Source organism: Bombyx mori, chromosome 11 (genome assembly GCF_030269925.1).
Source record: "Bombyx mori chromosome 11, ASM3026992v2".
Classification (NCBI taxonomy): domain Eukaryota; kingdom Metazoa; phylum Arthropoda; class Insecta; order Lepidoptera; family Bombycidae; genus Bombyx; species Bombyx mori.
The window spans coordinates 18,491,788-18,514,747 of NC_085117.1; the positions used below are offsets into that span (position 1 = coordinate 18,491,788).

General features: G+C 40.4%; 1 protein-coding gene across 5 annotated transcripts in view; it reads right to left on the reverse strand.

Moving 5' to 3' along the window:
- The window catches only part of LOC101738505 (facilitated trehalose transporter Tret1), a 64,427-nt gene extending 41,963 nt beyond the window's left edge, over window positions 1-22,464 (reverse strand). For 2 of the 5 annotated variants that reach the window (XR_009974363.1, XM_038013751.2), the window contains exon 1: window positions 3,095-3,270. Coding sequence is in view for 2 of the 5 variants with exons in the window: in XM_038013751.2 (XP_037869679.1) it covers window positions 3,095-3,214 (120 nt within the window). In the remaining 3 variants the exon portion in view is untranslated. Of the gene's footprint in view, window positions 1-3,094; window positions 3,271-22,236 lie in introns of those variants that run through there. The other 3 variants (XR_009974366.1, XM_038013755.2, XM_038013752.2) reach the window with 3 other exon arrangements.
- Between the last annotated feature and the right edge of the window lie 496 nt (window positions 22,465-22,960).

Sequence of the window (22,960 nt, forward strand, 5' to 3'; positions counted from 1 at the left end):
TGTATATATCTACCCATGGGAGTTGAGCACCATAATGATTTAGTGATTTTATGTTTAGGAGAAAACTGCAGAATTTCTTTTTACACGTCGGGGACGGTGGGCGAAACACAAAGAAGTCGGTTATTTCAAAAAAAAATAAGAATCGCCTCTATCTCCATAATCTCCATATATCGGATAAAATAGCAAATATATCGCATGTTATCGTAAGTTGATTTAAAATTTCAGGTTTTCCACCTGTTGTAACTTTGCTTATTACATTTTTTTTTTGCTTATAATACAAGATTTTTATTCAGTATATACGTATTATTTATTGCACGGGCGCACGTGCACGCAATCATTTGCCTGTCTACCATCGCAATAAAAAAAATACGCTTACAAAAACTACAAGCATAGATTAAACACTAAATATATTTACTACAACGTACCTACGTGTTTACAGAAACTATTCGCACTCGTAACATAATAGAATTATAATTCCTATCTTAATATTGTAACTAGATTCTTGTTAACGTCTGAGCGTTAACAAAAAAATATGTCGCGGTTACATGTTTAGTTACAGTTCTGTAAACTATGGCAGAGTAAAAAACGTTTCTGACCTAAGTGGGTAATGGAAAATTCTTAAATTAGCGCGCCTAGAAGAGTTTCCCACAATGTATACTAATCTTTTTAATAATTATAAGATTGTACTTTCATAGACAAATATTCTGTATCTCAGTGTGCTTTGTGAGAGTTTTTTAACGTGCTCGATAGCGTAAAAGTTAACTCAAATTTGTATGGAATTGGAACGTTTGCCTACGTTTGCCGCTAGGGGCGCTGTTCCAACTGTATACACAAATTAAGTTAACTTTTACGCTATCGAGAACGTTAAAAAACTCGCACTAGCAACACTGATTATGAAATCAACAAGTGAATGCGGAGAACAACTTTGACACATGAGGATGAAGCCTTATTTGTATTATTTGGTTGGTTCATATCTCCATTATATAATATTTAGCGAACAGACACAAAGGCCGGTGAACAAAATAGCCAAAAAAAAACAAAAAAAACGAAACATGGTGAGAACAGTCAGTAATGAACAAATTACTCACAAATTAAGCCAACTTAAAATTAAATTTCCGTACTCACAGAATATATTGAAATAGGTTAATGTCTAGACTTGATTCAGGCATTTCAATATGCATTAAAGTTGTACTATTACATGTTATTAGAACAGTATTTCTAGACGATTAGTTAAAGGTGAAGAATCAAGTTATGAAAATACCGGTTCTTCAATTCTGATCCAACAACAAAAATAGATTGTTTTATCTCGCAAAAGATTTAAAAGGCACAAAATAAAATACATTTTTATTTATTAATATTCATGTAAAAGTTTTTTGTTTTATTTTGTTGTAAGCGTTGCAAAATACCAATCCGAACACTAAGAGAAAAAAACTTTGTAATAAATTTTTTTAAATAGGTATTGTGGCGAATACATACTTATGTTATTATTACAAAATTAACGTTGTGACAAGAAATCGTAAAACGGACAGTCACGTAGTCTGACTTTAAAGTAATTTGTGAACGGAGACATTCTGGTGTTTGAGATTAAATGTATCGACTTTTAAAACGACAAAGACATCTTAAGGTACAGACAGCAGTCAATAAAAAAAACTAGATTGCGATAAGTATAAAATAATAATGTAGATGTGTTTGAATATTGACAAGTGGCATGCTCGTTTTGATTGACGCGTCAGAAACGGAATTCAAATACTTTTTTTTTAAGTCAAGGATCACTAGTTGCTCGGAATCCTTTTCAGTTTCACCAGGACAGGTGGGCGAGCAAAGGCATAGCCAGCAGGAAGAGATTTGCTAACAGCTGCTTGAGCACCTCCGGAGAACTAACATCGGGGCAAGGGCAGCTACTTCGTTACTGAATCTACTATTGGATCAGTATCACAACCGACTGAGTTTCCCGCCGAATTAAGAATCCAAATCCTCTAACGGGTACGAATTCAAAGTTAATAGAACCCTAAATCATTGTCTAGATTAGTCTAGAATAAAGAAATAACATAATCTAATGAAAATTAAAACCGTAATAATTGCAGAGCTACTACTACTATACTACTACTCGCTACTATTTCTGCTGCAAAGCAGTCATGCCCTGTTTGAAGGGGGCACCACCTAATACAAGAGAGCTGAGACTTCTATCTCCACGTTTCAGGCTGAGTCGCGGCGTGTATCTGGTCATATAAATGGACTTCGATAACCGGCCGGCTTTGGAATGAACTTCCCTCCACGTGTTTCCCAAGCGCTATGACACTTCCTTCATTAAACTAGGCTTGCGGAGAGTACTGTCAGTAGGCAGAGGCTCACCTGTGCCCCTATAATTGCTGACGTCCACGGGCGACAGTAGTCACTCACTACCATATGGGCAGTGTGTTCGTATGCTTACAAAGACAATAATAAACAAAAACTACTTCACACAAGGAAGGGTCTGTCTATTTATAACAATAAAATTAATGATGACTTCAATTGATTTTATTACTTCGTTTCTTTTCCTAAAAGTTTGTAGTTGCAGTCACGCTTCGAATACTGCTATGATTGTCGAGGTCTCAGCTATTTTAACGAGACGTTTACACGTGATTCCTTGTATTTTAGTGATTACATTTGAAATACAAGAAGATATCGCATTAAAATAATCTCCAAAATAAAGCTCGCGTATTATGTGTATTAAATTGATTGATTAGCCATTAAGACAATTGATAATGACGAAGATTTAGACAAAATACATTGATGGGTTTTTCCGTTACGAAAAATTATCAATTTTAAGAATACAAAATTAAATAATCATATTATTGCTTTAAGAATGTCTAAAACATTTATCATCACACATGAACCTTGATTGGCACTAATTACCGTCAAATAGTCTATTCATCCCTTTTGATAAAATCAGTCAAAACCCATTAAATTAATAATTTGAAAACAATGACAATCGTGGAAATTGATCAAACCCAATAAATTCATAAAAATTATTCAAACATATGCTTACTATGCATATACAAAAAAAAAACGATAAGATATTCAGAAGGGCATCCCTAGGATATATTCGACATACCTTTTCAAGATTCGTCGTGCAAGCATTCTTTTCAGAGAGAACAAAGCCAGCATTATCAAAACACTCCAACATTTCACGTCTGTAACTTTTTAAGCCGTCGTCACAATTTAAATCGACCATTGAATACTAAACGCTGTATCCGATTGTGTACTGCACGTAACACTTTAAGAAACCAACTGAATCGAAACACGTGCGTCAGAACATTGTGACGAGTTTGGAGTTAATTTTCAGAGCGGCCATTCTAGGAATTTCTATTTTCTATGTTTTCTCTTGACCACAATATGCGGTCTGTAATAATTATGAACTATGTTTTTTATGTTAAACTAAAACTGTAAAACGTTCTAAAATACGCAAGTACGACGTAAACTGAATTAGAGTTTAAAATAAGAGAACACTCTTTTATTTTCTTAGATAGTAAATGATCACATGACGTTATAACAATTATACGACGTTACAGCAAATAAAAATAAACATTTTAATGAATTTGTTTTGTTTTTAATTAAGGTCAGCATCGATTTGGTAAATGGCAAAACTGTTCAGGCATGAACAGAAACAGAAACAGCAAGTTATCGTGGAGTAAAGAAACTTCACATACGCACACACATAATAATAATATATAGACTTTGAAACATTACCGCGCGAAAACTTCTAAAATAAACCTTAAATTCTGAATACAAATTCTCAGTAAAGAAAATGAAGATAGCGGTAGCATTTTTCAAATATGACACTAAATCAACAGAATTACTGCGTAATGAGTAATTTTGTTTGGGTTCACTTTGTTAGCAGATTTTTGGAAACAACTTTGATATTTATACCTAGCAATAATAAATAAACATTTATAATAACACAATGTCGCGTGACTGTTTTCATGTTGATCTCAATCAATCCATCCATCAAACGAAGATTATTCATGAAATTATTATGAATTCGACCCTTGTGTTCAATCGATTATCGAGGTCTTTGAACCTACAAGCCAACAACTTCAGCCGCTTAGCCAGCTATACTTTCTGAATTGATCACGAGATATACCTACATTTGTATCTATTACACAAAGATTTGTACAGGTTTTTGTTTGAGTTGCCGCTTCTATGATTTATTTTAAGTCTAATCTTGTAAACTATATTAGAGCCACCGGAATTTAGAACTATAGTTGTCCGTGACGATGAAAACTGATCGAGTCTATGTTATAAATGAGTTTTCTTCAACGAAGCCGCTTGTAGAGCGAAATGTGGTACGATCGACCGGTTGGTCTAGTTGGTTAGATACTGACTACTATACAACGTGGTCCGATTTCAATTTAGCTATCTTCGCTACATTTATTCGCCATTTGGGTTTGTCTGCCTTCTGCAATTTAAAGCCCGGTAAACAATTCCAGTTCGGTATGAAATTTTCTTTCATGGTTAGGGAGTGGTTCTATCTGTTCCTTTTTCAAGGCGTAGTCTCCTACGAGGAATTGGGGGAGGTAGGTCGTACCCCCTCGACCGTATATCCGTAAATGGATTCTTCTTCTCAGTCGTTCACTCCTGACGGAGTGGTCGTGATTATGTATGTCTTATTGCTTGGTTGCGGCTTTTGAGAGACTTCTCCATCTCTCTCTATTTGCGGCGGTACGCGTACATTCAGTAAGGGAACTCTTAGTAGATGACTTAATCAAGTCTGTCCATCTTGTGGGGGATCGACCGCGAGAGCGTTGACTGCCTACTCTTCCTTGAACCACTAAACGTTCCAATGAGCGTAAATGGATTACACAGCGTTAAAAAAAAAGGAGTAGTTCTGTAATACTGAAAAGAATTAACAAGAGAAAAGCTGAGACTTTTAGGTCGAACTTTGATGTTTGTAACACGGTTTTATTAGCTAGGTATAATCGTATGTTTTGTTTTTATGTAATGGAAATTCTGTAGATATCTATGGTCTCCGCTAACCACTTAACACCAGGTGGGACGTGAGCTCCTCCACCCATCAATAAAAGTAAAAAGACGCTGCTCATCGAGATATGAGTTTGGAGACCCAACACTAAACATTAAACTTAAAAAAATGCCCGTTTAATAATAGAGAGTTAAACATCCGAAAAAGGCTCTCTTCCATCTGCCGGGAACGTGTTATGAGCTTCTTCGGACACATCATGCGGTCTCCCAGACATGAATTAGAGAAGCTCATACTTAATTGCGGGTCGCATAGAGGGCCAGCACGCCGTGGGCAGAACACCAGTCAGATGGTCAGATCTACTAAGAGAAGCACTTGGTGGTAGTCTGTACCATGCGGTCCGTGCCACCCATGATCGAACACAGTGGAAGAACGTCACATGTGGTCGCGATCCTCAGCAGTGGGGGAACGATATAGAAGAAGAATTAGTAAGGACGGGTTGCAGATGACCCTGCCTTTTACAATCCCACCAGGACAAGAACAGCTGTTCTACGGAATACGGAATGAGATCTAATGTCTGACACTTATAAGTCTTGAAATAGTACATGAGAGATTGATTTAAAAATTTGTGTGCTTAGTGTGAGTTTTTTAACGTTCTCGATAGCGTAAAAGTTAGCCCAATTTTGTATGCAGTTGGAACAGCGCCCCTAGTGGCAAACGTACGCATATTTTTTTCTTACCTAAGCTGGTAGCCTAGAGAGGCTATTCCAGCGTAACCTTAACTAGTAAGTGAGCTCACGGGGCTCAAACCTGACGACGATGCTAACACGAACCCTAGCAAGAGCCGTGCTTCGCAGAAACTACCACTGGATCGGAAACGCGACCCACTGAGAACTCCCACTGAGAAAAACTCAGTGGGCTGTGTCTGAGAGTTAATTTACTCGTCGAGCCCTTCGTCGCAAGCGACGGGTTCGACGGTGACCGGTGCTTGAAGCACCGTTAGTGGATCGGGAGGATCCGAGATGACGTGTTTTGGGCGACGTCGACTGCTTTCCATTCTGTCCGCAGGATCGGGAATGTAGTTACCGGCGACCACGATGAGAGGGTTCTCGTGTCGTGCCGCTTTATCGAAGTGGCGCATCGACGCCGACTGTAGATACTTACTGATGGACTCTAAGTCCAGGTCGTCATGGAGGTCGACGTTCCTGACGAACCACGGGGCTCCGACGGCTATCCTGCAAAAACGGGATTGAATAATTTGGAATGATTTTAAGTGTATGCGGGCCGCGTGAGCGAACACTACACTTGCATAGGTCATGACGGGGCGTATGCAAGTTTTGTAGAGTGTCACCTTATTACTAAGGGACATTTTACTTCGTCATCGGGTACTCGATAACGTAAAAGTTAGCCCAATTTTATATTCAGTTGGAACAGCGCCCCTAGCGGCAAACGTACGCAATTTTTTTTTTTTTTTTTTTTTTTTTTTTTTCCTACCTAAGCTGATAGCCCTAGCGGCTATGTCAGCGTAACCCTAACTTTAGTAGGTGAGCTCACGGGGCTCAAACCTGACGATGTTGCTAACACGAACCCTAGCAAGAGCCGTGCTTCGCAGAATCTACCACCGGATCGGAAACGCGACCCACTGAGAAGATCCGGCGAGAAACTCAGTGGGCTGTGTCTGAGAGTTAATTTACTCGTCGAGCCCTTCGTCGCAAGCGACGGGTTCGACGAGAACGGTGACCGGTGCTTGAAGTACCTAAAAGCACCGTTAGTGGATCGGGAGGATCCGAGATGACGTGTTTTGGGCGACGTCGACTGCTTTCCATTCTGTCCGCAGGATCGGGAATGTACCCGCGGTCTGCTCACAACACCATGCAGATCGTTGAGTCTCACATACCCCGCGCGCCCCTTTTGCGCGGGGACCTCGTAGGAGGTTCGGCCCTCTACCCGAAAAAAAAAAAAAAAAAAAAAAAAAAGGATCGGGAATGTAGTTACCGGCGGCCACGATGAGAGGGTTCTCGTGTCGTGCCGCTTTATCGAAGTGGCGCATGGACGCCGACTGCAGATACTTACTGATGGACTCTAAGTCCAGGTCGTCATGGAGGTCGACATTCCTGACGAACCACGGGGCTCCGACGGCTATCCTGCAAAAACGGGATTGAATGACTTGGAATGATTTCAAGTGTATGCGGGCCGCGTGAGCGAACACTACACTTGCATAGGTCATGACGGGGCGTATGCAAGTTTTGTAGAGTGTCACCTTATTTCTAAGGGACATTTTACTTCGCCTACATATCACCGGGTAGAGACGTCCTAGGATGAAGGCGGCACGATCGCGTACCGTCTTGATGTGGGGGCGGAATGTCATCCTACTGTCGAGGGTGACGCCTAAATATTTGACCTTCGGGGCCCACGGTATGGGCTGGTCGAACATCGTGATTGGGCGAACGGCGGGGGCGGAGGTGTTGACGCGCCTAGTCGGGAGGGGGATGCTCAGCGTGGTGTTCGGAGGGCGACCCCTTTTGAAGAGCACCGCTGTGCTTTTCGTGGGGTTGATGTCGATGCGCCACTTCCGGAACCACTGTCCCATGGTGGTAGCTGCGGTCTGAAGTCGTCGATGAAGCAACGCCTTCTTCCTACACGAGTAGTAGATGGCGGTGTCATCGGCGAAGAGCGCCAGATGGGTCTCCGGAGACCGGGGTATATCGTTGATATACAAACTAAATAGTAACGGGGAGAGGGCGGAGCCTTGCGGGACTCCGGCTGTGACGTGACGGGGCCGGGAACGCGTTCCCTCGACTCGATATCGGAACGAACGGTTCGACAAGTAGTCTCGTATGATGAGCACGAGTCTGTCTGGCACTCCCATGTTATACAGTTTGTATATCAAACCGTTGTGCCAGACTTTGTCGAACGCCTTCGCTATATCAAAGAAGAGGGCTCCTGTCGGAATGGGTTTCCGCCTGTTCAGCCCTAGTAAGATGTGCTCCGTGAGGCGGTGCACTTGATGGACGCACGAGTGTCTGGCGCGGAATCCAAACTGCTCGTCTATCAGAATTTTGTTCGCGGATACGAAGTCCCAGAGGCGTTTACGACGGAGCCGTTCGTATAGTTTGCCTATCGCCGGGAGGAGACTGATGGGGCGGTAACTCGCGGTTTCGTTCTTCGGTTTGCCCGGCTTGTGTATGCCGATAACGTCCGCTTCTTTCCACGCCGCGGGAAAGATGCAGTTCGTCATAGCAGCATTTAGTATGGTGGCCAACATCGTTATCAGTTGGGCTGGTAACAATTTAAGCGCGCGGTTGCGGATGCCGTCGGAGTCGGGAGCTTTCCGTGGTTGTAGGCTATCGATCGCCTCCTTAACCTCGGAAGTGGTAATGGGGGGTAACGCGTCCGAGGGCGGCAGGGAAGCTCTGCGCTCGACCTCCCTGTCGACGAACTCGGTGTGTTCGGGGTCCGCGTGTTGAGTGCTGGTGGTGCACTGCTCTTGCAGTGCATCGGCCAGCAACTCTGCCTTGTCATCGTCATCGTAAGCCGGTGATTGGCCTGAGGGGCGTACGAGAGGCGGCATAGTGGCTATAGTTTCGGACTTGAGGGTCCTAGCTAGTTGCCAGTATGCTTGGTGAGTGGGCGCGAGCTCTTCTAAATAACTATCCCAGTTTTCGTTTCGGGCGTCGCTTAAGCGGGATTTGACCTCCCTCTGTAAGCGACGCATCCGAGTCCGGTTTGAATCCGTGGGATATCGATCGTAGGCCCGGATTGCCGCGTTTCTAACTCTTACGAGGTCCCTAAGATCGGGGGAAAGTCTGATGCGGTGGAAGCAGTCCTCCACATCGACTTGCTTAGAAGATCTTATGATCGCCGTCGAGACGTGATCAGTGAAGATGTTTATGGATTCGACGGTATCCTCGGGGGATGGAGTTGAATCCGGGCCGCAAGGGAGGGTTAGTGGAGCAGTGTCAGCTAAGCACGTGCCCAGCTTCTTCCAATCCACCATGGTCCTCGTATCTGGTTCGCGGTTGACTGGGCGACCGAGCTGCATGACGACAGGTCGGTGGTCTGAGTCGAGTTCTGACATTGCCTCGATGGAGCGTAAGCGCAGAGTTACGTTCCTCAGCAGTGCCAGATCTATTGTGCTCGGACGACGCGCGGCGTTGTACGGATAGCACGTGGGGGTCGGGGGGTTGAATATTTCGAATGTGGCAAACGTACGCAAACGATCCCATTCCATACAAATATGAGCTAACTTTTACGCTATCGAGAACAATAAAAAACTCGCACTAAGCACACAGAATGAAAACATTCACTGTCATACATCGATGATGAATTAAAAAAACCGAATCTCAATATTCAACATCCCGTATAACAACTTTTCTCGGACAACTCAAGACATTTCCTGTTACACCACAAAATAAATGTACCACGATGAAACCTGTTCCGCGTAACTTTCTCTTAAGTATATAATATTTTCTCTTTGACAAACTTGTATGTATGTATTTGTCTAGATTCTAGACAGTCGTATTGAAATTTTAGATTAACTCACATATTAGATCTATAGAATAGCAGAAGCTGTAATAAACAGATGCCTAATTTGTGTTGTTGTAAAATTTATTTATTTAACTAGTAATTCCGAATTTATTTACTGGTGGTAGGACCTCTTACGAGTCCTGCCGTGAAGCAGTAATGCGTTTCGGTTCGAAGGGTGGGGCAGCCGTTGTAACTATATTGAGACCTTAGAACTCATATCTAAAGGTTAGCGGCGGCATTTACGTTGTAGATGTCTATGACACGAAAATCAAAGCAAATTTTTTTTATTCAACATAAATGAAAGTACATACTTGTTGAACGTCAAAAGAACTACCGCCAATTCACAAGAACTAGCCTCCGTCCTGAGAAGAACTGGCAAGAAACTCAGCGGCCATATCTTTTTTTTTTAATATTAGATAAAAAAAAAATATTAGATTTTTATTAAATATTCATTTTTACAATGAGTATTATAACGTAACAATTATTACAATATTGAAATGCCCGGAGCGAGCAACTCATTCCCACTTTGTGCAATCTTCTAGATAATCATTGACTTTATAGTAAGCTTTATTGCACATATGTTCTTTAATAGTTTTCTTAAACCTATGTATATGTAGGTTCTGACATCTTGTGGGATTTTGTTGTTCAGGCGCGCACACACAAACCCGAATCAAATCTCTCTATGGTCACAAGACGCCTATTTAGTTTTAGCTCATATTTCCAACAGCCACAATTTTAAAAACAATTAACCAAGTAACCTTTTCATTTTAGTTAAAATACATACAGCTTTAGAAAATGCAAATTCTTGAAGTGTGCAATTATGTCAACATAGCTATGGTAATTTACCGAGAGGTGAGCGAACTGAGTTTTCCTCAAGTCGCAATTCTGTGATTCTTCATTATATACATAATGTAGGTATGTTATACTTAGTCTGGCCATAAATACTGTTACAATTAAAAATAAACAAAATATTACATTTGAATTTGGAATCTGTCATTTTTAAATGATTGCTCATTGGGTTTTCTCATTTTGGCGCCAATACATTGTACAATATTTTGCGATATTAAAATGGAGTGGGGTGATAAAGAGAACCGAATCGCTGTGATTGCATTACACAAAGTAGGTATAGAGCCAAATGCAATTTTTAAAACTCTCCATACGCTTGGTATTAGTAAAATGTTTGTGTACCGGGCTATTAATAGGTGCAATGAGACCTCCTCTGTTTGTGACAGAAAAAGATCTGGGCGTCCACGTAGTGTTCGTACGAAAAAGGTGGTCAAAGCAGTAAGGGAAAGAATTCGAAGAAATCCTGTCCGAAAGCAAAAGATTTTATTTATCTCGGGAGATGAAGATAGCACCTAGAACCATGTCGCGTATTTTAAACGATGACTTAGGACTTGCAGCCTGTAAGAGACGTACTGGTCATTTCTTAACTGATAATTTAAAAGAGAATAGGGTGGTAAAATCGAAACAACTACTGAAGCGGTACGCAAAGGAAGGTCATAGAAAAATTTTGTTTACGGATGAGATTTTTTTTACAATTGAGCAACATTTTAACAAACAAAATGACCGTATTTATGCTCAAAACTCTAAGGAAGCTTCTCTAGTCGACAGAGTGCAACGTGGGCACTGTCCGACTTCAGTGATGGTTTGGTGGGGTATTAGCTATGAAGGAGTGGTTGAGCCATACTTTTGTGAAAAAGGTATCAAAACATCGGCACAAGTGTATCAAGATACCATTCTTGAGAAGGTAGTGAAGCCCCTTAACAACACCATGTTCAATAATCAAGAATGATCCTTCCAGCAAGAGTCGGCGCCAGGTCATATAGCTCGGTCTACGCAGTCTTGGTTGGAAACGAACGTTTCGAACTTCATCAAAGCTGAAGACTGGCCGTCGTCTAGTCCCGATCTTAATCGGCTGGATTATGATTTATGGTCAGCTTTAGAGAGTACGGCTTGCTCTAAACGCCATTATAATTTGGATTGTTTAAAACAATTCGTACGATTGGCAGTGAAAATTTTTCCCATCGAAAGAGCTTCTATTGATAACTGGCCTCAACATTTAAAGGACTGTATTGCAGCCAATGGAGACCACTTCGAATAAGCTTTTTATACTTTAAATTGTTTTATATTTATGTATTAAACTAACATACCTACTGTAAAAGTAATAAATGTTATTTGCAATATATATATTTCTTTTATTTTATTGTAACAGTATTTATGGCCAGACTAAGTATACTTATGTATATGTTTGCCTACTATTATTATCTAAAACAATCATCATGATGACACTTAAAGCCATTTTTACGATTTAATCTCGCGTTTTTTATTGTCTTTATATCATAGGTATCAACTTTTCGAATACTATACAGTTTTCTTAGTTTCGCCGGACATTCTCAGTGGGTCGCGATTCCGATCCGGTAGTAGATTTATTCGCGAAGCAATTGCTCTTGAGTTGTAAGGTCTCCTTCAGAGACGCTCGGGCAGTTGTTAGCAAATCCCGCCCCTCCTGTCTGAGCCTTTGCTCGCCCACATGTCCTGGTGAAACTGGAAAGGCCTCCGGGCCACCAGTGATCTTTTAATAATAATAAAAAAAAAAAAGTTTTCTTAGTCACGACTTCACGAGGGACAGTTCACCGTTGACAACAAAAAACTCGAGATTAAATCGTAAAAGAAGTTTTAATTATGTCTACGACTCTCTAAAGTCGAAGGAAATACTATGATGAACGTTCTACAGTTGCTCCTGGCTGAGCCTTTGCTCGCCCACCTGTCCTGGTGAAACTGGAAAGGCCTCTGGGCCACCAGAAATCCTTCAATCATAAAAAAAAAGACATTGCTTTTTTGAGCATAGCTCAACAATAATATAATTTCATATAAATGACTCCTGACCCCCAGGCCGCAATTGTTTCAATTACCGGTCGTAGAGGAATAGTTGATTCTTGACCTTCGAGTTGAAACATCAGGCCGAAGTGTCAGTTGTATTATATATTATAACGGCCGTTCCATAAGTCAAAGCGGAATATGACTGTTTCGCGGCAGAAATAGCCAAGATGGTTTTACTTCAAAATTTTTATTACGCGATACTATTCCGCTGTCGTGAAGCCTTTCTCGAAAGCCAAGAATGCTCTACATACCGTGTACCGCCAAGAGAATAAGCCAATCTGTCCTCGAGCAACTTCGCGTAGAAAGTCGTCGTGGCCTAAGGGATAAGACGTCCGGTGCATTCGTATTGAACGATGCACCGGTGTTCGAATACCAGGCAGGTACCATTTTTTCTAATGAAATACGTACTCAACAAATGTTCACGATTGACTTCCATGGTGAAGGAATAACATCGTGTAATAAAAAACAAACCCGCAAAATTATAATTTGCGTAATTACTGGTGGTAGGACCTCTTGTGAGTTCGCGCGGGTAGGTATCACCACCCTGCCTATTTCTGCCGTGAAGCAGTTATGCGTTTCGGTTTGAAGGGTAGGGCAGCAAATGTAACTATACTTGAGACCTTAGAACTTATAGCAAGGTGGGTGGCGCATTTACGTCGTATGTGTCTATGGGCTCTAGTAAAAAAAAATGAGCCTGTCTACGATTTACAACCAGAAGGTTCTTGGTTACTTTGGTCACATTGCGCGGCGGCTACCAGACAACCTTGAATAATTGGCTGTGGGGGGTAAGGTAGAAGGGAAAAGACACCCCGGTCGGCCGCCAAGCCGTTGGTCAGATCAGGTAACCGCGCTCACCGGACTCTCAGTTACGACCGCCCTGAGTGAAGCCGAAAACCGAACGAAATGGAAGCTGATAGTACAAAGAGCCACGAAGGCCTTTCAGGGACACGACCTTCAGCAATAAAGTATGCGATTAAGAAGTAGAAGAGACGTACCTTAACAAGTGCAAATTACGTACATGTTTTTTTAGAAAATAAACAAATAGTAACGACCTGCGGGATTGAAACTGGTACAGTCGCATCACTTGAAACGTGTACACCGGCTTTAGGCCACGACGACATCAGGAATACTTTAAAGAATGGTTGAAGATTATTTGTTATGTATGTCCCTTTTATTTTTTGCACCATTCTATTTCTATTGATTTATTCATTACTTAACGCATGATACATACATGATACATATACCTTAGAATTGGCTCCACTTATTTTAACATTCTATAATTATATCGGTCATCATAAATATTTAATAATAATGAAATAATTTTGAAAATGAAATGGAATGAAAATGAGGTTGTTAAGAGAGTGTTAACTATGAATGTGGAAGGATTTAGAGGAAGAGGTAGACCTAAGAAGAAATGGATGGATTGTGTGAAAGACGATATGGGTAGGAGGGGAGTGAGCGAAGAAATGGTATATGATAGAAGAGTATAGAAGGAGAAAACATGTTGCGCCGACCCCAGGTGACTGGGAGAAGGGCAGGATAATGATGATGATGATGAAATAATTTTGTCTAGTAATGTAAAAATTACACAAGTTTCATCACCTACGTAGATGTTTCTGTCAGTAGTTATGATACAATGCTGTAATTATACTATGGCTGCCATGGTATCCCCAAAGAATTAAACTAATATATGTATAATACAAGAACGAGTAAATAAATACATAGATTCACAAGAAGTCACCGTAAATCCGCGCTTAGGAAAATAGAGGAAAATTCACTAATAAAACCCACTTGTAATGTCCTTTACTGGTATCACGGTCGTTGATGAACGAATAATTAACATTATTTACTCACTTTTTCGGGTTTTTACACTCAACATATTAGCAAGTATATTATTAAGCTTTAGTAAGCGGCTCTGACTGTTGTGCCAAGGGTCGCGGGTTCGGTTCCCACATCGGTCAAGCATTCGTGTGATGAACAGGACTGTTTTCTCTTTGTCTGGGTGTTTATTATCTATATAGATATCCTAAATTGGAGACAGATGACCGTGCGTCATTTGTTCCCAAAAAAAAAACAAATATTTATACTGACAGTGTTCTCTGACTCTGTAACTGCCGTATTCATGATTGAATTAAAACTACAGCACATGTCCCACGCGCTATTCCTCCTATTGTAATAGCGGATGTGACTTGTGGAGCTCGTTAAAGGCGATTGTTAAATGTATTTTTAAAGACTCTGGGCTAAATTTGTCGTTTGGGTTGTGTGAGCATTCTTTGGAAACGGGTTCGAAGATACCAGCGGGCCAAGTATTGTTGGTATGTTGCTATTGTACTTACAGCGTACAACAGATGTGTTCAATGCTCGAGTGCTCTAGTGATATAAACGGAAAGCATGATTACAATTAATTTTTTAATTATTTGTGAACGCGCAACGAACGTAAATAAAATTGAGAGCCAAATGAGCGGGCTCAACCTTATAGTGTATAATGCTCGTGAAAACTTTTAAAGAAAAAACAGTTTAAAAAATGCAGCTGTTTTTGATTAAATTTTGTGTTTTATCTCGACACTAATCAGCTTTATTTTATTTTAATTTTTTATTATTATCTAAGCTGATGGTCTAGAGAGACTATGTCAGCGTCACCGGGCTAGTAGGTGAGCTCACGGGGCTCAAACCTGACGATGTTGCAAAACGAACCCTAGCAAGAGCCGTGCTTCGCAGAATCTACCACCGGATCGGAAACGCGACCCACTGAGAAGACCCGGCGAGAAACTCAGTGGGCTGTAACCAACGCTACCAATCTTCGTTGCTGGATACAATTCTAATTCTCGTCTCTCTTCACGTAATGTGAACTGTGTTCATGTATGTATTGACGACGGCTATTATATTAGGTATATTATAGTATAGCAATGTATTTATCAGTGTCAAGCTGTCAACATTGTCAAAGGCGCACCCGATTTAAGCCGTTTTCTCGTTTAATATTGGTTTTACTCCTAAACCCGACCAATAAGATGCCGATTTCCTACTCGTGAACTAAAATGGCCATTAAGAACGAACAATAATAAAGCACACGGCACAAATAATCTCCGTGATGACGTAATGTTCACATGCTGTTACTTAAAACTTCACATATACTCAGAGCAAAGTTGAATGATCCTAAATGCCATACATTATAAACGGCCGTCTGGTGTAGTGGTAAGTGACATGGTCACTACACAAGGGGGTCGTGGGTTCGAATCCCGCCAAGGGAAGATATTTGTATGATAAATATAAATGTCTTTTGCAGGATTATGGATGTATATTAAATATGTGTATGTGTATAATAAAAATCTTATATTTATTTCCGTTATCTGGTACCTGTAACAGAAGTTCTTTACGAACTTAGCACGGGACCAGTGTACGTGGCGTGACTGTTAGTAAATATTTATTTATTTATTATTTATTATATTTTTTTCTAAATTTGCGAAAGGCATGGTTCTTTTATTAAAATCATAAGTAGGTACGTCTATGTCTTATCTTTTATTCGTTTGAGTTAGAACAACAAAAAAATGTTCTAGAATATTTTTTGTATTGCAGCGGTCTTATTATCAAAAATGAATTTGCTATTTCTATACAATGCTATAACAATAAATATTTGCTCAAATCATCGTCCAATAAACTTTGAACTCACGCTCTGATTTGTCGTTCATAAGCAATGTAGATAATAAAATATACCTATGTCGTGGATAACGACTTTTAGTTGTCGTGGATAACGACTTTTAGTAATATTAAGACGGTGGTTTTGATTATTATTTTAAATGATGAAATGTTGTTTTGATAAATATCACAAAATGAAGGGTAGACTCCGTAACGCCACAGTATAAAATGGCGGTACGTGGACAGAGTCGTGGCATTCGTGTCAGACAGTGATTCCGTCCGTCTCAGCAGTGAGTCTCTGACAGTCAGTCAGTCAGTCAGTCGGTATGTGCAACGAAACTGTCGGTTTATCCTGTCATTGTGAAAGTTGTGTGTGTTGAGTTTCAATAATTATTATTGAAAAGTTTTATTGACTAAACTGAGTTCAATCGAATACGAGTGATGACGGAACCTACCGCTCAGCCATCCCTGACGTGTGCCGACATCAGAAGTGGGATCAGGACTCTACTCTCACTGGCGTGACGTGTTTGAACATGTTCGAAGTACAGCAAAAAAACATGATGCAGATCAGAATACTAGTAGTGGTACGCCACAAGAGCGTGAATGCAGCATACGTAAGTCGTGTAATAACGTCTCGGTTACCTCGATGGAAGATCTGAGCCACAAAGAAATCGTCACATCTTACGTTCTGGCTCATGTTGCCCAGTTTGACTGTCGACTTCATCACATGGCATTTCCTAGCGGAAATACAACACGTAACAAGCTATTGCAAGAAACTAAGGCAAGTGCAAATCTCAAGTGAAACTTCGATCGTAATAATGGATCTGTCATGACGAGTGGGTAGTTCCGACTAGAATTATTTTAAGCGGCTGACTTCTGCTAGAGTTACATGGCACTAGTGCAGTAAACCAGGACATGAGACTGTGAATTGTCGCTGAAATTTTAGAATCTACTAGATTCAATACCAATAACACTACACGTTCGATGACTTCGGGCTCCAGCAAGCAAGCAAACAAGAAAGCAAGCAAGTTTCCGTGGGGAAGAAAAATTGACACATCTGAAGTCGTCGTGACCAGTAAGATAAGACGTCGGGTGCGTTCGTGTCTGGCGATGCGGCGGTGTTCGGGTTCCGCTGGCGGATGCAGGTTTTTCCGGTGAAGTGCGTGCTTGTGCGTGCTTGACAAGTGTTCGCGGTTGGCTTCCTCAGTGTGGGAGTAACATCGTGTAGGAGAGGTGGAACCCGTAAAATTGTAGTTTGCGTGGTGGCTGGTAAGATTTGTTGCGGTAAGAAGTTTGCATGGTGGTAAAATGTCTTGTGAGTCTATACAGGTAGCCGGAGGTGAGACTTCCGCGGTCGCGGCCCACCCAGTCCGCGAGAACCGGGCAGATCGCCTCGACGGTACGGAGGCCGGCCGACGGGTCCGCCAAACGACGAGACCACGCCTCCAGCACGGACTGCCGAGATTGGAGCCCCCGCGCTCCGGCTGCACTTGCGCTAGGGCGCGCCGCCTCGTAGGAGACTGTGAGGTATCCTTGAATAACTCTGACTGCGATCGCGCGCTGCCGGCGTCACAGCACGGCGACGTTCTCGTGGGTAAGGACGTGGCACCAGACGGGTGCTCCGTATAGTGCCATCGACCGCACGGGTACCATCACCCTGCCTATTTCTGCCGCGAAGTAGTGGTGTATTTCGGTTTGAAGGGTGGGACAGCGGTTGTAACTATACTGAGACCTTAGAACTTCTATCTCAAGGTGTGTGGTGCATTTACGCTGTGGATGTCTATGGGTTCCAGTAACCACTTAACACAAGGTGGGCTGTGAGCTCGTCCATACATTAAAACGAAGAGCGTAATCAAACGAAATTAGATACGAAGTTTAAAGGGTCGTTTAAAGTAGTTGAAGTATTGGATGGTGACCGTTACACATTCAAAGCTTTAAATTCAAAACGTACTTACAAATACCCACATGATAGGCTAAGAAAAATACCAGCATGACACATACCAGTCGAGGTTGATGTAAATGATGATGATGAAGAGCAAGCTTAAATTGTGGTGAAAACTCGAGTAAGGATAGTCTATCGGCCGTATTGTGTTCGACCGTACCAGTAGCTATTACGTAGTCGTAGCCCGGTAGAAATCGGTGTCTCTTGAGGCAACTCAAGTAGTCCGTGGGTGCGCGGTGCGCGTTTGGCTCTGGCGGAGGTCGGGGTCTGTAAAGACCATCGTGTGTAGTCAGCGGGTGATGCACACGGGCGATCCACGCGGTGGATGCGCATCATGAGGGCAATTGCGATTGCTGGTCGGCTGGAGAGCCGTGGCGTTAGATATTTTTACTCGGAAGTTTTCTTTGATCTGAGTTCCTGTAAGCTATGCCTGATTTGTACAGAGTAAATTTGAAGTTTGATGAACGACTGTGGTACGTGCTCTGGCTGCTGAATAGTGAACTTTGTATACCCTATTGTTTGATTTGGTTAAAATGGTATTAAAACAGTTTAAAGCTTTGATGACTTTAAATTTTCCGATAAGTCGTAAAGTGTAGTCAGGAGTGATCGAGCGGAACAAGTGTTCTCGTGGATGTTTTTGATTGTAGGTTAACCATCACACGAGGACATGTACAATCAGGAAGACCATGTCGCAATCAACACGTGATTGCTGCAGCCAATACGAGATATGGGACGCAAGCACAGTCTGTCGGCGCTCGATGGGTCAACTATTCACCGGGCGAGCGGAGCGACGTGCCGGTAGCTGCGTAATATCGGGCAATTTTGGCAAATAAGAACAATCTGGTGAGTCGTATTATTTTTATTTGGATTCTGGTGCCGAATGCTCTCTTGTCAAGAAATCTATTAGTAGTAGCTTCATAATTCAGAAATTTTATACGATGGTTCTCATAAAAGGTTTCTGTTGTTTTGACTCAAAACTGTACGGAACAAATCCTATGCGATGGTTTATTGCTTACCTATTGTATGTAATGTATTATCTGATAGTTGTTTTAATCGGTTCAGTGAGATTGAGCATTCAGCGAAATAGAACTCTTAAATCTAGTGTCCTTATTCGAAGCCCAGACTTGCGTTATTGATGACCAAGCTCGCGATGAGCTCATGGAATTGTTCTTGACAAGAAGTGCTAGAAGCCGTACATCTTTTGAAGTGAAAACTTCTTTAGAATCGTTGTGATTTCAAACCGGACGCAACGAAAAAAAAAAAAACGACAGGTAAGAGACACAAATACAAAAATGTGTAGGATGAAGCCAGCAAAGAATGAGACAGAAATATACAACATACTATTTAATACAGCGCCATCTGTGAGATTTTTTAATACTAACGTGTGTATGAAAGCTCTTGTAGTGAATTTTAATTTAGGATTATACATGAAATTAAAATATCAATTCACAGAGGGCGCTACCTTACAATTATTTACTAATGACAAAATTTTACATTTACTTAAGACGTTTAGGATAATTGTATTTTAATTTTGGAAGGCTTCACTTCTACCACGTGTGAAGCCCCTTCGAATTCTTTGTAATTCGCGTGCCATATCCCAAAAGGTTTTTACTTAAAATGATACTGAAAGTAAGAGATTAACTTTGACGAGACCAGAACATTGGAAATTTAGTAAAATTCGATGTTGAATTTTGTTGAAATGAAGATAGATGGCTTTAACTGGTAATAGAACCTATGATTACATAAGGTTGCCTCTAAGTAGTGCTACTGACGAGACTGATCAGTGAGGTGAGAGTATCTCCATCGATTGGTACAGCGGAGACCTGGGTCTCAATAGACTATTGTTGTGTTGGTCTGCTAATGACCTTGACTCTATATTGTGAAGTGATGTGTATTGGTTTTATCATTTGTTTTAATGATAATGTGGGTGGCAATATCACTAGCTGCGCCGGCAGCCAGGCCAGGAGCGTTCTATACGATTTTGTTGACACTAGTGATGTAGCAGATGTAGGATCAAATGACCACGATACAACTGACTGATTAAAGTAAGGATTTTGTTGTCCTATTTTGTGTGATTAGTAAAGAACAGTATTCAGTGTTATTTATGACTGGTAATTGAACACCTCGCTCGATTTAGGTGATGTGTTCGTTTTATTGCCGGATGGAGGCATTGCGATGTGTTTTATGGTTGAAGTGGGTACTGGATGGAAGTTTCACTTGCGTGCCGGATGGAGGCCTTAGGGTTTTGTGTTGAAGTTGGGTACCGGATGGAGGTCCCACTTATTTGCCGGATGGAGGCAATAAATAGTCAAGAGCTACTCGATGGAGATGGCACTTGAATTGGGTTATCGTCACTCGATATAGGTGGCATGGCATGAGTTACTCTCACTAGATGGAAGTAATTGTAACGATAGTTTGTGGTTGATACATAATACTGATGAAATACTGCTCAGATTGAGTTGTTTTGTAATAACTCGGGTTTCTAATGCTTATTGAGCATTAATGAAATTTTTCAGTTGTATAGTGTTATCACTAATAGTTGGGTAATTAAGTTATCTACTCACACAGGTTAACATAGTCTGTTAAAATTCTTGTTGAAAGCTAACGTTATGGTTTGTAATGAAACGAATCCCAATCCTCAATCGTGAATGAATCAGGACTGGCCGAGACGAAACCTGTTAGATATTGCAGAAGGTTGTTTTCCTTGCAGGAGCGTCACACAGGGACGTGTGACGTGTCAGAATGGCCGTGTCGTGGATAACGACTTTTAGTTGTCGTGTATAACGACTTTTAGTAATATTAAGACGGTGGTTTTGATTATTATTTTAAATGATGAAATGTTGTTTTGATAAATATCACAAAATGAAGGGTAGACTCCGTAACGCCACAGTATAAAATGGCGGTACGTGGACAGAGTCGTGGCATTCGTGTCAGACAGTGATTCCGTCCGTTTCAGCAGTGAGTCTCTGACAGTCAGTCAGTCAGTCAGTCGGTATGTGCAACGAAACTGTCGGTTTATCCTGTCATTGTGAAAGTTGTGTGTGTTGAGTTTCAATAATTATTATTGAAAAGTTTTATTGACTAAACTGAGTTCAATCGAATACGAGTGATGACGGAACCTACCGCTCAGCCATCCCTGACGTGTGCCGACACCTATATTTTCTTTATACAAACAAGCAATAGCTTATTTCAATACAATTATAAAACATATCTGTACATCTAAATAGTGCGCATTCCTCTAACGAAAAGCATTTTTTTTTATAGAATTAACACGTAATTCAGTCTAGAATTGATTTTAGGTTTGAACGTCGATACAATTACTTTCATAATTGTATTTTATTATTATTCGATTTGTTTACGTCACTTCATTATAATTTAATGCAACCATCTGATTTGTAGTCATCGTAATCATCTTAAATTAGTGAGTAATATTCTTAACGAATGCTCCATGTATCAGTTATTTCAAATTCATTAGATATAATCCGAATCATTTCGTTAAATAGTAACCGGTCATCGTAGCGAAGGTATTTATGATGTATAGTTATTTCCACGTTATGTCGATACAGCTTTCGTAGTCACGGACGACTGTGAAATATTCGAAATGCAGCAAATAAAATGATAGTAATAATGCGAGATTAAACCGTAAAAATAGGTACCTTTAATTATGTCCTCGACTCGCAAAATCCGAAGAATAATAATACTATATTATGAAATAGATTATAAATCTTTGGAAACTCATCTATTTGTAGTCTGTACCTGATTATTTAATATGAACTTTCGGTGTAAATCAAAGTCGTTTTGGGTCTAACATATGATAAATAGTTCTCCTCAATTAAGATCTAATGGCACTTCAAGATTTAAATGGAAATATCCACTGTCCGCTGCAAAAGGCGCTAAATATAATCGCAAATAAACACCTCAAAAAGGATTTTGTCATGTTTGATTATTTTTTTTATCTAATAAAATATTGACCCGGAACTATTTATTGAACAAAATCGATTTTAAGAAATTAATTTAAAACCATCCAGTTTCTACTTGTCTTCATAAACAATACTGCTTAAGTTTTTTTTAATACATTTAAATCGTACACCGAAGGCGTTAATTAGTTGATTTATCGTGGGTTTAGATAAAATAAATATCGCACACACTTAGTAACAGATAATAGTCGTGATGTAAAATCGGAATAAAAAAAAAAACACACAGGCGTTTGTATTATGCACTCACAAATCTATATTACGTAAATTCGACAAAATTACTACAACACACGTCCTTTTGACCTTTAATAAAGACTCACCTTTCGCTCCAGCAATCCAATCATCTCCGCCGGCTGGCTACCATTTCTTTCAGCCATTTTATGCTTAAAACAACCAAATAAAACTTAATTTTTGTGTATTATTATTAATTTGTTATTTTCGTTTTAGAAGCGCGTGGTGAACTGTATCTGTCACCCCACTTTGGTCCACGCATGCGTTGAACTGCACAATGGACATGTCCCCTGTTTCTTGATAATGTCTTTAAGGACGAGTTTCGTATGTTTAGGGTTCCCTTCTGGGGAACTATTGTGATAATATCGAAGCATACGTGATTTTGGTTTTGCTTTTTAATAATAATTGTTGATATAGATGTTATTAATTTTAGTTCTTAGTCGTTGATGGTAGTTCACCCTCGACATATTGCTAGTGACTCATCTAAATTCAAACTATAAAGTAATAGAATTCTTATAGAAGAATACATAAGGAAGTCTTTTACTTAAAAAAATATGAAGTAATTAAATTATCAGAATCTACGGAAAGGCGGTGATTTCTAGCTTAATTAACGACTGCAGTTAACATCTGACAAAGCGACAAACCTTGGCCCATATATATCGATTTCATATTTTATTAAATTCTTGTTAATCCATAATACAAAGTATTAATGTGGTTATAAAATTAATACATTATTGTATTGTTTATGTACACGCAAAATAGTAATAGGAAAGTTAGGGCAAATACGATGTTTATTTCTTCAAAAGATCTCAA